General features: G+C 43.6%; 2 protein-coding genes across 2 annotated transcripts in view; one reads left to right on the top strand and one right to left on the bottom strand.

The window, feature by feature from the left end:
• Positions 1–9,068: 9,068 nt before the first annotated feature.
• The window catches only part of grin3a (glutamate receptor, ionotropic, N-methyl-D-aspartate 3A), a 109,615-nt gene continuing 103,867 nt past the window's right edge, over positions 9,069–14,816 (bottom strand). The window contains exon 10 of the mRNA XM_077622321.1: positions 9,069–9,201. Within this exon, the coding sequence (XP_077478447.1) occupies positions 9,120–9,201 (82 nt within the window). The 3' untranslated portion in view covers positions 9,069–9,119. The remainder of the gene's footprint in view (positions 9,202–14,816) is intronic.
• plppr1 (phospholipid phosphatase related 1) overlaps positions 10,326–14,816 on the top strand; it is a 59,267-nt gene continuing 54,776 nt past the window's right edge. The window contains exons 1-2 of the mRNA XM_077622323.1: positions 10,326–10,698; positions 12,993–13,094. The gene's annotated coding sequence lies outside the window, so the exon portion shown is untranslated. The remainder of the gene's footprint in view (positions 10,699–12,992; positions 13,095–14,816) is intronic.

A 14,816-nucleotide genomic window follows, 5' to 3' on the forward strand; every position in this document is an offset into this window, starting at 1 on the left:
GCGACCAGGAACCGGGCAGCCAGGAACCAAGCAACCAGGAACTGGACGACCAGGAACCCAGCGAACAGGAACCAAGTGACCAGGAACTGGGCGACCAGGAACTGGATGGACCAGCCGGCACCGGAAGCCTGGTTCGTGGCTTCGGCACAGGTGCGACTGGCGGCCCAGGTGGCAAAGGGAGTAACTTGCGTGGCTTGGGCACGGGTATTTGAGGAGCTTGGAGCGGCGTGGTCGGCCGAGGAGCTTGGAGCGGCGTGGTCGGGCGAGGAGCTTGGAGCGGCGTGGTCGGGCGAGAAGCTTGGAGCGGCGTGGTCGGCCGAGAAGCTTGGTCAGGGGCTCGAGCGTCCAGGCCCTCCTTCCGCTTCTCCCTGCGGCATGGTGCTCGCCGCTGCCTCCGGGAGGGCGGCACAGCATACCGGCCACCACGTGGTGGCCCATCGTAGCTGGCCAGCCGACCAGGTGAAAGATCTCGCTGCTGCGCCTCCCCCAAAAAACAAGACGGGCGGTGTTCGAAACTCCTACCGGAGCCCCCCCGCCGGCCGCCACGTGGTGGTCCCTTGTAGATGGCCCACCCACCTGGCAGATCATGGTCGGGGTAATCCAAATCGGAGTAATCGGAGGAGTATCGGTCAACGTCCTCCGATGGAGCGTATCGGAGTCCGAACCGGTTAAGAAAATCACTGTCCGAGTCCGAATCTATAATAAATCTATTTGCTCCCGGTCGTCCTCACCTTCAGAAAAGTCAGAGTCCCAACCGACAAAGATTTGGCGTTCCAATGGGGCCGAGGGAGGCTGGGGATTCTCCCTCCATTGAGAAAAAAACTTGCTGGAGTCTGAATTCAAATAACTGGGGCGATGAACTGAGGGTGTCGGAGCCCTGGAATTATGATTTAGCTGTGCTGGCAGTCCGGTGCGACGGGTTGAGCGGAGGGTGGGTTTAAAGGTGCATGGAGGCTCAGTACTACCTCTTAGTCGAGACTCCTCCGCTGCCCAAACGTCTCTGAGGTGCCCACGCCAAGTGTCCATTATAGACTCCCTAATAGACTCTGTGGGGCCTCTCAGTGAATCCATGTCGTCGCGGGGCTTCAAAAAGGGTGTTTGGCGTCGACGAGAGCGTCGGCGTGAGCATGGGTAGCCTCCCGCTGGGTCCATTATGGCCGGATCGTTCCGTTACGATCACGCTGCGTCGCTGCTTCGTCACGGCGTGATCGGGATTATTTTAGGGGACCCAAGCGCAGGAGACGTGAGTGACTCGAGCCAGTTCACTTCAAACTACATTCTTTAATGAATAAACAAAGGTCTACAAATCCACAATGGGTTGGAACAGAACAGCAGCATGGTACGCGCACGCACAAACAAAGAGACGATCCGGCAATGGTCCTCTGACACATTGCTCCTTAAATAATTTAAGCCAGGAAGCAATCAGCAGATTGACTGCAGCTGGTTCCCTGACGGAACGTCAGGAGGGACAAAACAGGCCACTCCTGACACACTGAACACCACGAAAACTAAAGAAATAATCCTGGACTTTCGCAAACACGGCACAGATCTGGCCCCACTCCTCATAAATGGAGTATGTGTAGACAGGGTCCAGTCCTTTAAATTCCTGGGGGTCCACATCACGGATAAGCTCTCATGGTCTACAAACATCACAGCAGTAGTGAAGAAGGCTCAGAAACGACTCCATTTCCTCAGGGTACTTAGGAGGAACAACTTGGACACCAAGCTTCTGATAACCTTCTATAGAACCACTGTAGAGAGCATCCTGGCGTACTGCATCACAGTGTGGTACGCTGGAAGCACGGCGGCAGACAAAATGGCCATGCAGAAAGTGATTAACACTGCCCAGAGGATTGTCGGCTGCTCTCTGCCCTCACTGGAAGACATTGCCAGCCCTCGTTACCTCAGCAGAGCCAGGAACATCATAGGGGACCCATACCACCCTGGTCACAATCTGTTCCAGCTGCTGCCCTCTGGCAGACGCTATAGGTCCCACAAAGTACGGTCAAATAGGCTTAAGGACAGTTTTTTCCCCACATCCACCAGAACTCTAAATTTGCGGTAACCCAACACACATTCCCTTCTGAGGTAATATGAAAAGATGTTTGCGTGGTGATCTGCCTCCTACTAGCTGACTGAAGGTAAGTGAAAGACAGTGAGAGGTAAGTGACCTGTATCCATAACAGCAGAATGCCAAATTACAAGTCCGTAACTATCACTTATTTAGGTCTTTTGCCGAGTAAACACACCTTATGGAGAAGCACTACCAATTTCGTCATGCACAGTTTCTGGGTGTGATGACAAGTAGGCTTTTGTTGTTGATGATGACGACAGGGCCTATGTCCGATTATTATTATTATTCACAGAAGAATTCATGTTCAATGTTTCTTGCCATCTGGCCTTTAGGGTTCTTGTCATTATACACACTAGAATCACCTCTCGCTATGACGGAACACTGTTCTGACTACAATGTAACATGTGACCATAATTAATGAAGGCTTTCTCTAAGAATCAAATTTGAACATATGCTACATTTTGTATACATCAAGCCCAGTGGGCGAGTGGTTAGCGCGTCGGCCGCAGAGTTCTGAGTTGAAGGCATCGATCCCATGTAGGTCCTATTCATTTTCATTTTCTGGAGGGTTTCTTATTTGGAGAGACATGGACACACACACACACACACACACACATACACTGAAGGCCATCGGAATCAGTTCTCACACCAGAATTTTCTTTTTTTATAGCAAGAGAAAATTACAACCTTTGATAATCTGACTCCTATTTATAAATTCTTATTCAATAGGCAAAAGTGGGCGTTAATTTAAATATTAGTGGGGGAGTTTCAGTTTAGACGAAATTTCCATATAAGGATTTTTCTACGGCTAACTAGTCTGTTAATTAACTTGATTTAGTACTTAGGCCTAGCAGGATGCTTCAGGCTAGAATGGAAATAAATCTTACCTTCCTAGACAGCCAGGTCCTAACAGGGAAGGAATTATAGTGTGGAAAGTGTAACACATACAAGACTTGAGTGAGAATACAAACAGAATACAGTCGTACCTCTACTTACGAAATTAATTGGTTCCAAAACTTTTTTTGTAACTTGAAAATTTCGTAAGTAGAGGTGTACTTTACATGTAAATTCTCTAATTCATTCCAGGGTCCTCACACAACTGCCTAATAAACCCTTTAAAATTGGTCAAAGTGTCCCAATTTTGTATGAAAGTTGTGAAAAACACAAAAAAAGAAAAAATTATAATTCTTAAATTCTTAAAAATAATATACAGTGGTACCTCGAGGTACGACCTTAATTTGTTCTGGGACTGAGCTCGTATGTCGATTTTCTCGTAACTCAAACGAACGTTTCCCATTGAAATGAACTAAAAACAAATTGATTTGTTCCAACTCTCTGAAAAAACACCAAAAACATTTTGTTCTAACTCGCCATCTATTAACAAAGTATCAAATAACTAGTGGTTTACTAGTATACTAAAATGTGTTTAATAGAACTCAAATTAGATGGATTTCGCGGAGGGTAGAGAGAGGGACAGAGGGGGAGGGGCGAGGGGGAGACTTTTTGCACGGCAACGCGCTCGTAAGATAACATAAACAAATTTAAATTAACTTGGATTACGATGCAGACACACTCAAAAATAAGTTTAATCGAACATAACACTAAACTTAATTCTAATTTTGTTTGACATTTTGATACCTTTCTTCTCCCGGGTTGGCTCTTTTTGCCCCGCCTCCACACTGACTGTCAGTCAATATCGAGGGTTGTTTGAGTTTGTATTCCCTTCAAAATATTCCCAAAATGATGCACACAAATGTCCTCACAATAGGATAACACACGACCACTTGCCAACAAGAAGTAGTATATACGCCATTCGCACTGACTAACGGCGGCAAAAACACTAAAAAAAATGCAACGCAATGCCCAGTGCTCGCAGAGACATTACGAAGAGGGAGTTGCGACCAGAGACATTACACAAGGAAGTTGTGGGGAGAGAGACAGTGCCCATGATGTTCTTATGAGCAGCATCTCACGTCCTCTGTCTGCGCGTATATCAAAATTTGTCTCGTATCTCAAGATAAATATTTGCCCGAGATTTTACTCGTATCTCAAATTTCTCATATGTCGGGCCACTCGTATGTCGAGGTACCACTGTAATGGCCAAAAATCCCCGTGAAGATGTGCCCTGTGCCTTATATTGAGTGATGTAATATTCGTGTTTGTCCGCCATATGGAGGCTAGAGCCCGTTCTACCACGGCCGAAAGCCGTCCACTTTGTGCTACATTTTAGACTTTTACCTGTGCCCTGCGTGTGTGAAAATATGTGCCGCGTTGCTTTTGTACGGTTATTAATGTCTTAATAAGGCGAATTGCAATCATTAATAAGGGGAGCAATTAGCTAAGGTGTACAGGTATGTAAAATAGAATCTTGAAACACGGATAGTGGTTGTTGTGAGAGAGCCAATTCAATTGAATTGAATGCTTTAATTGTCATTATATGAGATAGAATGAGAGCGATGAAATGAGAGCCCAGTAGAGGGTAGCGTGGTCTCTAAAGTGAGAATCAATGCATCCGCGACAATATTTCCAAAATAAAATAATGGATGAGGAAATGCATTTACTTTTGGGGGGATTATTTCGTTACCTGGATCTTTTTCGCATCTTGAGTTACTCATTTGCATGTAAAAAAAAATTGTAACCTGAAATTTTCGTACCTGGAGGCATTTGTAAGTAGAGTTATGACTGTACATCATTGATGTGAGTAATGTCAAAAGTGTTACAGGCAGTCCTCACTGTGTGGAGTTTGCATATTTTGCTCAGGCTTGCATGGGTTTTCTCCAGGTACACCAAATTCCTCCCACATTCCAAAAAACATGCATGGTAGTCTGGTTGAACACTCTAAATTGCCCCTAAGTATGAGTGTGAGCATGAATGGTTTTCCGTCTCCTTGTGCCCTGCGATTGGCTGGCCACCAATACAGGGTGTCCCTTGCCTGGTCCCCATAGTTAGCTGGGGTAGGCTCCAGGAGCTATGTTGTCTGACGCCTTGTGCCCATGGCAAAGTGGTCCAAGGTGAGAGACCAGACAAAGAATGACTCAGAATCCTATCACCGCGTTCAATCTTTACATAGTCCAATTAGAGTACAGACGCTCCCCTACTTACGAACATTCAACTTACGAACAACGGTACATACGAACATGTCTGCAAATTGCGTTTAAGTCCAAAAATGTTCGCAAGTCCAATTTTGTATTTCGGGCCTTTTTCGGAGTAGTACTTCTTTCCGCCGCTAATACCGACGCCTGGCGCTGTGAGAGCTCAGCTCACCCAGCATCTACCTTCTTCTTCGTTGCAATGCGGAAGTGCGTGAATGTATCTCCAGTGTGCAAAGAACCTTTTTCATTTGTATCATTAAATATCTCATGCATCCAATATTGAATATGGTTGGTAAAAAGCTAAAGGCTTCTATTGAGGGAGTTGCAAGGAAGAGGCAAGCCATTTCATTTGAAACGAGTGGCAATAATAACGAAGCTTGATGCGCGTGAGAGTGGTGAGCGTTGCACATTCAGTACCATTTATAAACAGAAAGATCGAGCAGCAGGACCCAAATATTGAACGTTGCACAAAGTTTGCAAATCAATTGAATGATGCCATACAGTGCTACCGCATAATTTATGATGAAAAAAAGAAGAAAACTGTGCAATCGTCATTAGGTCGCTTCTTTTGGCCAGTTTCTAATACATAAATCTATCTCTCTCTCTACAGTACTGTACATATTCTCTCCATTTTATTAAATGTTTTTTTTTCAGTACAAACCAATGCGTGTTACTTATACAAGCCTTAAACATACAAATGCACTTATATAAACCTTCAATATACTTATATCGGCCTTAAACATAAATTATAATACAAAATGTAGCACTGAATCAACTTACAAACAAATTCAACTTATGAACAATCGCTCGGAACCAATTGCGTTCGTAAGTAGGGGAGCGTCTGTACTTGAATAAAGAAAAAAGAAAAAAATGTAACAGTGTCCAGTATGTAAAGAAGTCCATATAATCGCAACTCACAAGTTTGATGTTTTATTTGCTTTGTTTGTGTGTTTACCAGTGTGTAGCTGTGGAGGCGTGCGTGTGGGTCTGCACATGTCCTTGTGTGTGTGTGGTGCTCTCAATTTTTAATGGCAATTCCGACAGAGCCCTTCCAATCTCCATCACCATGGCAACCAAGCGGGAAAGCAGCCACGTTTGTCCCGGGGGCCTTAGCCTTCTTTTACGTGCCATAGCTACACTTGAACACATCCCGACACACACACGCACAGACAACGCTATGCTAACACGCTCGCAAATATTCCACTATACACATACTTAACCCCACCAGACGTACAAAAATACATTTTCATTTATCTTAACAATAAACAAAATAAATATTTATTTTCACACACATGCTGTATTGCACCCATCCCGCAATCTTGATGAAGAGAGTTCTTTCGAAAATGATTCAAACCTCCCCCTCCTCCAACCAATGCCTAGGATTTCTGAGTCATTCGCTTCAAGGGCCTTCTGAGATATTTAATCCTTATCCTTATCAGGAATTTCCCCTATGCTACATTTATGACCATGGCTGTACGGGAGATTTTTTTTCAGGGTAAGATATTTTATCAGGCCATCCCTTCATTTCCCCAAGACAGTGTTCTGTCATATTTTGCTACCCATCAGGAATGGCTACTTAGGGGTTCTGTGCATGCGTGTTATGTCATTCATGTTAGGTACATACATATTTTCTCCCTTTATCAAGATGCTCTCAAACATCAATAACTAGAGCACGTAACCCGATTTATTTGATAGAGTGCAAATGGATGATCAAAATATGTTCCCATTAAAATGTAAAGATTGAAAACGCACCCAAATTAGCTGCAATTAATGGCACAGGGGTATTGAGGTGAATATTATCAATCTATTAAAGCATTGAGTTCTGGGAACATTTTTAATAGGTGCAGAAGAACCATCAAATATGCTTCCCTATAAACAAAGGCAAGAAGATTTATTCATTTAGTAACTTTAACACATCTAGATAAACATAAATTGACGCAACGGGAGGTGAATACCACACAGCCAGACTCAAAAGCACGAGGCTGGGCAGGAGGCAGTTTGAGGACCAAGGTTTATTGACCTGGAGAAGACCTCAGATTGGATTGGATTGGATAACTTTATTCATCCCGTATTCGGGAAATTTTGTTGTCACAGTAGCAAGAGGATGAGGATGCAGGAATAGGAAAGGCATTTTAGACATAAATAGATAGGTAATATGTAAGTTAATAAATAAATACATTAATAAATATATAAATAAAGAAGCGTGTTGCTTTGCACATATATACATACATACACATAAATGTACATGCATGCATACGGTAGGTCTTAACACTCAGCCATTTTTTTGTTAAAGAGCCTGACAGCTGATGGGAGGAAGGATCTGCGGAAGCGCTCCTTCCTGCAATGAGGGTGAGCAGTCTATTGCTGAAGGAGCTTCTGAGGGACCCTACAGACTCATGCAGGGGGTGGGAGGTGCTGTCCATGATGGACATCATCCTGGTCAGCATTCTCCGCTCTCCCACTTCCTCCACAAAGTCCAGAGGACAGCCCAGAACAGAGCTGGCCCTCCTGACCAGCTTATTCAGCCTGTTCCTGTCCCTCTCCATGCTCCCGCATCCCCAACAGAGCACTGCATAAAACACTGTAGATGCCACCACAGTGTCGTAGAAAGTCCTCAGCAGTGTCCTGCACACTCCAAAGGACCGTAGACTCCTCAGTAGGTAGAGGCGTCTCTGGCCCCAGTCTAGTTTGTTGTTGAGGTGAACACCCAGGTACTTAAAATTCTCCACGATTTCAATGTCTGTACCCTGGATGTTCACCTGAGTGGTCTGTTGAGGATTCCTCCGAAAATCGATGACCATTTCCTTTGTCTTACTGGTGTTGATGTAGAGGTGGTTTTGCCTACACCAGTCAACAAAGGCTGTGATGACTCCCCTGTACTCCAGGTCGTTCCCGTCCGTCACTCGTCCAACAATAGCGGTGTCGTCAGAGAACTTCTGGAGGTGGCAGGTGTCTGTATTATGTTTGAAGTCCGATGTGTAGAGGGAGAAGAGGAGAAGGGAGAGCACTGTGCCTTGTGGGGCCCCCGTGCTGCAAGTTACTACATCAGACGTACAGTCCTGGAGTCTCACATATTGTGGTCTGTCAGTGAGGAAGTCGACAATCCATGCGGCTAGGTGGTTCCTTACTCCAGCCTCTTCCAGTTTCCCTCTCAGTAGGACCGGCTGAATGGTGTTGAACGCACTGGAGAGGTCAAAAAACATCATTCTCAGCGTGCTTCCCGTGTTCTCCGGGTGTGAAAGAGACTTGTGCCTCAGGTAGGTGGTAGCATCTTCCACACCAATGCCTGGACGATAGGCAAACTGCATAGGGTCCAGCTCTGCATTCATCAGGGGGCTGAGGTGATTGAGGATGATTCTCTCCAATGTCTTCATCAGGTGAGAGGTTAATGCTACCGGCCTGAAGTGGTTTGGCTCCCTGGGGTATGCAGTCTTAGGAACTGGGACCACACAGGAAGTTTTCCACAAGGTGGGGACCTTCTGCAGACTGAGGCTGAGGTTGAAAATATGCAGAATCACGTTACCAAGCAGATCTGCACACTCTCTCAGTAGTCTGGAGCTGAGGCCGTCTGGACCGGTAGCCTTCCTTGCCTCGATCTTCTTTAGCTGTTTTATCACCTGATCGACAGTAATGCAGAGACCGGTGGAAGAGGGGGAGGAAGAGGAGGAGAACGAGGGGGAGCGTTGCTTCTGGTCTGGGGGGTCAGGGGAGTGGGGGAAGGACTGAATATGTTAAAGAACTGATTCAGTTCATTGGCCCACTCCCTGCCGCCGGACTCCGGGTCTCTCTCACTGTTCCCTCCATGGCCCGAAATGGTCCTCAAGCTCCTCCAGACCTCTTTGGTGTTGCCTCTCTGGAGTTGGTTCTCCAGCTTCCTCCTGTAGATGGTCTTTCCCTTCCTTATCTCTCTCTTCAGCTCCTTCTGGAGATCAGCTCAAGAAAGGAACACAAAATCACCTGTTTCCAAAATGTGGACAGGGCAAGAAATTCCGACACTTAGATGATTTCGAGAGAAACCTGCCACCATGGTGAGCACTGCAGACAGGAATCAACCAACATAAAGCAGGAAACATATATTAGATAATTTACATAAATTCACTCCGCTGGCTGCAACACGTAACACAAATGTAATGGACGTAGGAAAACACTGGTGGCAAAATTTGACAATGCAAAAATTGATAGCATCTAAAGCTTCAATAGCAAAATCTACTGAGGAAGAAAAATCTGACAGAAGCCACCTGATTGTGTAGAGTAGGGGTGTCAAACTAATTTGACAAAGGGCCAAGAGGGTCCTGGTTTTTAGATCCCCTTACAGAACAGGCAGTTTAACCAATGACTCCAATCAACTGATTACACTTCCAGGAGATTAAATTGGTGAAAATATTTCCTCTTCTTTGATTGGGAGGAAAATTTGCACCCACTTGGCCCTTTCTGGAATTGGTTTGACACCAATGGTGTAGAGGTTGACTCGCCTGACTTCAATGTGAGTCAACCCCTGCAACCCTTACAAGGATGCGCGGTATGGAAGATGAATGAATGAATCTGACAGAACGTCATATGTTTTTTGCTAATTGAAAGTAAATTCACACAGTGGACCTCATTTTGACAAGAAGTAATTGTTTCTTGGATTGTTATTTAGATAACTTGCTGACACATTTTAGTTTTTAGGGGAACCGTGGCTGAGAGACATGAACAAACATGAAGTATTTCTTTGCATTTGGCCGCATCATCTTACAGAGCCTTTCTCCTTTTCTACCTCTCCTTTGTGGCATCAAGTTTTCATTTTTTTTCTTTTTTTTTAACTCTTACAAGTCCATTGATTTACTTTGTGTCTAGTTCCCTCTCGTTCTCGTTCCACTATACAGTGGTACCTTTACTTATGGAATTAATTGATTCCAGAGCTTGTTTTGTAACTTGGAATATTCATTAAAGCAGTACTTTATATGTAAATTCTCCGATTCGTTCCGTGGTCTTCAAAAAAAAACTAACAACTACTGTCATCCCTTGCCATTTTGTGGCTTCAAAGATCGCGGCTTCAGTTTGCAGACACCGTGGGGGAGCGGAGCGGACATTGGATTTCGTCTGTGAGCACCAGGTGGATGCCGTCGGCCATATCCCAAAATAGCGCTCTCTGGTAAGGCAAGGCAGCTGTACGCTACTGGGGAGCAGAGTGGCTGTTGGATTTCCCCCTAATTGCAGGCACTGGGTGGAAGCCATCACTCTTATCCGAAAATGGAAATCTCTGGGCATCCTTGTCCTTGTACAAAACCATATTTGTACAAAAAAAAATAAACAACAGCCACAACTGCCCATCACCATGTTCCTTCTGCGGTGAAAAGCTCTTGCAGAGGCTCTTGCTTCGCTTTGGACGCCGCTCGAATGTGACGAAGAGGCATTACCTGACTTGGAATAAAGCTCTCAAAAACCTGTGCAGTACATCTTCATTTTCATCCTCTTCACTTCACCTTCATCGTACTGCACAGGTCTTTCATTTTTTATATTAAAATCCAGCGGAGAAGAACTATTGTCATTGTGAGTACAGTACTTAAAGTATTTACACATTTATTATATGTAGATTATCTTTAAATATTAATACATTATGGTATTTACATATGCATAGAACTGTGTAAAGTTTAATATATACAGTTCCAGGTATTGTATAGAGGCATGTAAGTATGATATACATGCATATTATTAGGCCAACAAAGCTAGTTTCACTTCTGAAATATATAATTGCATGCATGCAATAAATCAAAGGGAAATAATGTAAGACACTAAGACATTCCTTCAATCTATTTGTGTCTAGGCGCGTGTCCTAACCGAGTTAAAATCTTCAACCAACAAAATTTCGCTGAAAAGTTTGAAATGAAGCCGAACAGACCAATCAGATCCCTTCGCGCCTTCCCGCTCGCCAGTGGCTTCTGTTGAGAGGGCGGGCTAAAGGCGCCTATGTCAAATGTCAGCAGACTTGTCATTTCTAAATATTGACATTGAATTTCTTAGGTCCTAACTTGCTGATTTAAAAAAAAAAAAAATTGCCATAGTCGGATTTACCACTGAAAGAGGTTAGTGCAACCATCTGTTGGGCACGTCAGCGTTGCAATTGATTAACGCTTCCCGATTCTCCTCATCGCAAAAAAAATGTTTTTTTTTTTTAAACTGGGGCCCAAATTAAAAAATCGAGCACGGTAACATCTTAGAGCCGTGCATTTGCAATTGTTTGTTCAAAACTGCATTCAAATCGGATGTACGGTGTTGTCTCCATTTTGTCCGATGTTAACGGACAAACACAATAACATACACACATTCTCAGAATTAAATCGATTTTTAGAAAAACTGGGGCCCAAATTAAAATATCGAGCATGGTAACATCCAAGAGCCGTACACTTGCAATTATTTGTTCCAAACCGCATTCAAATCAGATATACAGTGTTGTCTTCATTTTGTCCGATGTTAACGGACAAACAAACTAACACACACACACACACATTCTCAGAAATGTATAGATTAGATATGATATGGGTGATCTTACTCCTCGGTTTTTTGATTTACTCGGTGATGTCTGGTCAACATTTTTTCGCGAAATTGAAGGGAAGACTGTAAACCTCTCTCTCTCTCTCTCTCAGCCAGTGCACGAGGAGACAAACAACCATTCACGCTCACATTAATACCTGGGGGCAATTTAGAGTGTGATATATATAATAATAATATAACCACACCAAGAATTGAATTGAATCCTTTTATTGTCATTATTGTTTTATGAGATTTATAGCCTCACCATGAAGTGCACAATAACGACAACAAACAAACAGACAAATAAACAGTCAATACATGATAACAATAAATAAATAATCAATAAATAATTAATGAAACAGTCAACATAATAGGTAGTCAACAACATAAATAAGTAGGGAAGTGCACAAATAAAAACGACAAACTAACTAACGAACAGATAAATAATTAAAAAAATAATAACCAATAGATAATAATAGTAATAATAAATAATCAATAAATGAGTAGTAAATAAATAAGTAGACAACATAATAAATAAGTAAAAGTGAACATAAATAAGTAGTAGTCAACATGAATTAGTGGTCACATAAATAAGTGGTAAAAAGTGACTAAAGTGGTTACCAGTAAGTCTTCATTAGGCCCTCCTAGGAGCAGAATCTTGGTTGAGTATCGTGATGGCACTTGGGAAGAAATGGTCCTTGAGTCTGTTTGTCTTGGCTGTTACGATCTTGTAGCGGCTGCAAGACGGCAGCAGATTGAAGAGGTGCCGCCCAAGTGAGATCAGCAGAGCTATTGACCCCCAGGAATTTGAAAGTCTCCACTTGCTCCACAAATTCGCCATTGATATACAGGGGGGACGGAGCGGCCTTGTTCCGTCAGAAGTCCAGGATGAGTTCTCTGGTTTTGGAGCCGTTCAGCGCCAAGTTGTTGAGAGCGCACCACTCGCTGAGTCTCAGGAACTTATCTCTGTAGGCCATATAATTCTCCCCTGTGATCACCCCTACCACCGCTGTATCGTCCGCAAATTTCACAATGATGGTATCAGGGTGCGTGGGTCTGCAGTCGTGTGTGTAGAGTGAGTAGTGTAATGGACTCAGCACACAGCCTTGGGGTGAGCCAGTGCTGAGCGTGCGGACGGATGAGAGGTGGCGACCCAGCTTCACGTGCTGGGGTCGGTTGACCAGAAAGTCCTTAATCCAGGATGAGCTGGAAGGCAGGAGCACCAGGTTGGCCAACTTGGGGATAAGAATGTCCGGTCTTATGTTAAGCTGTAGTCTTGAAGAGCATTCTGACATAGCTTCCTCTTTTCTCAGGGTGGCTCAGTGCAGTGTGGAGGACGGTGGTTATTGCAACAACAACTACGTGACAAACAAGGGGAAACACAGGAATCAGGATCTCACCACCAGAGAGACAAGGTGGGTCTTCTCTTGACTCATTAATTACTCGATGTGATGGGTCTTCTACTAAGCTTTCACAGCAAGATAACATGGTTCCACCGCGGATCGGAGACCAGCGAGGTTTTGGGAGATAATTGGAACCCAACTCTATGACAATAAAAAGAAAACATCGTATTCAGAAAGTTTATTGTAGCGTCACTTGTGTGTGGCAATGTTATGCATTCGCGAGCTCAAGGGCTGATGGGCATTGTGCCCATGACTAAGAGCCTGTCTTGCCTCCTAAGTCTAGAGAGGGCGCTCAAGAGAAACTCTTTAAAACAGTGCTCTCACATTATTCACCTTGAACAGAATACATTGCTACTAATGACAAAGAGCACGTGTCCTAGTTTTAATGAGTACTGCCTCTGCTGGTTGAGTCCTCTAGACTCCCTGAAGCTACAAAAATGACCTTTAGAACGCCGCCACTGGTGACTTTCTTCCATGGGACAAAATAAAGAACTGAAGGTAGGAGGATTTGTTTTAAAACAAAATTATTCTTCAACAACTGTCAGCTTGAAAAATCAAGCTGAGTGTCATTTGAATTGACTCAATTAACTGTTTAGGAAATGGTGTGAATTAGACCTGGGCGATATGACAAAAAAAATTATCACGCAAAAAAAGAATCAGTCCATCAATAATTAGCACAATAACTATCACATCTATTTTTTCAATTTTGAAGCTTCAAACTTATGTGAACAAGTAAATAAATTACTTTCCTTGTTATTCAATTATGAAACTTACTGTTAACTTACTTTATAAGAAGAGAATATAAAATATGATTATTTAAATATTTTTGTTGTTCTGTTGTACATTAAAGATAAGACACCTCCTTCCACAATGAAAATAAAGAATAACAAAACCTGCAGAAATTTTGACTTCTGGACCATTTTCAGGCTCTCTTTCTCCCCAGACCTAAAAACCCTCTTCTTCTTGTTCAGGTGGGCCCTTAGATCCCTGGTGACCCACGGCTTATTGTTGGAGAAACAACGGACCTTCTTGGAGGGTACAATGTTCTCAACACAGAAGTTAATATAATCTGTGATGCAGTGGGTCAAGCTGTCAATGTCATTACCAAGTGAATTGCACAGCACCTCCCAGTCAGTGGTCTCAAAACAGTCCCTCAGTACCATGCTGGATATCATGTAAGAAAAATATTACAGGCTGTCCTCAAATGAGGCCAGTGGGTTAGGCAAATTTTCAATAGGGCAGCTGTCTGTGCACAGGAAATTACGTGGCATTTAAAATAAAACAAAAGAAAGAAAACGCCAGGGAGATATCCATTGGATCTTTTAGTGGGTCGACTCGGGGTTGTCCTGCATTTCATAATCGCTTATTTTGGCTGTGTTATAGTCCTTTGCGTTCATCCTACATGTTAGCTGCTCTATTGCTAACCATGTTAAAAACAGTCCTGAAGACCCCAAGGAATCTTCCGAAGGTCCAGCGTTCCCTCCTCATCGGCCTGTGACTCCCAAATCTTGCAGGAACCCTTGTTAGCCAAAGTTGACCCGGACAAATGTGAACAACAGGTGACATCCCTGTTTTTCTTACACAATCATGTCCGTTTTCACAGTTGAACATTCTGATGCAAAATTTAGGTTTCTCTTTCTCCGGGATGATCAGGCTTTTACGCAAGAAAATTACTTGACCTTGTCTACAGCTTTAGAAACTTAGGCGGCGCCTACGCGATCAGCGGTCAGAACC

This window comes from Stigmatopora argus, chromosome 16 (genome assembly GCF_051989625.1).
Source record: "Stigmatopora argus isolate UIUO_Sarg chromosome 16, RoL_Sarg_1.0, whole genome shotgun sequence".
In the NCBI taxonomy this organism is placed as follows: domain Eukaryota; kingdom Metazoa; phylum Chordata; class Actinopteri; order Syngnathiformes; family Syngnathidae; genus Stigmatopora; species Stigmatopora argus.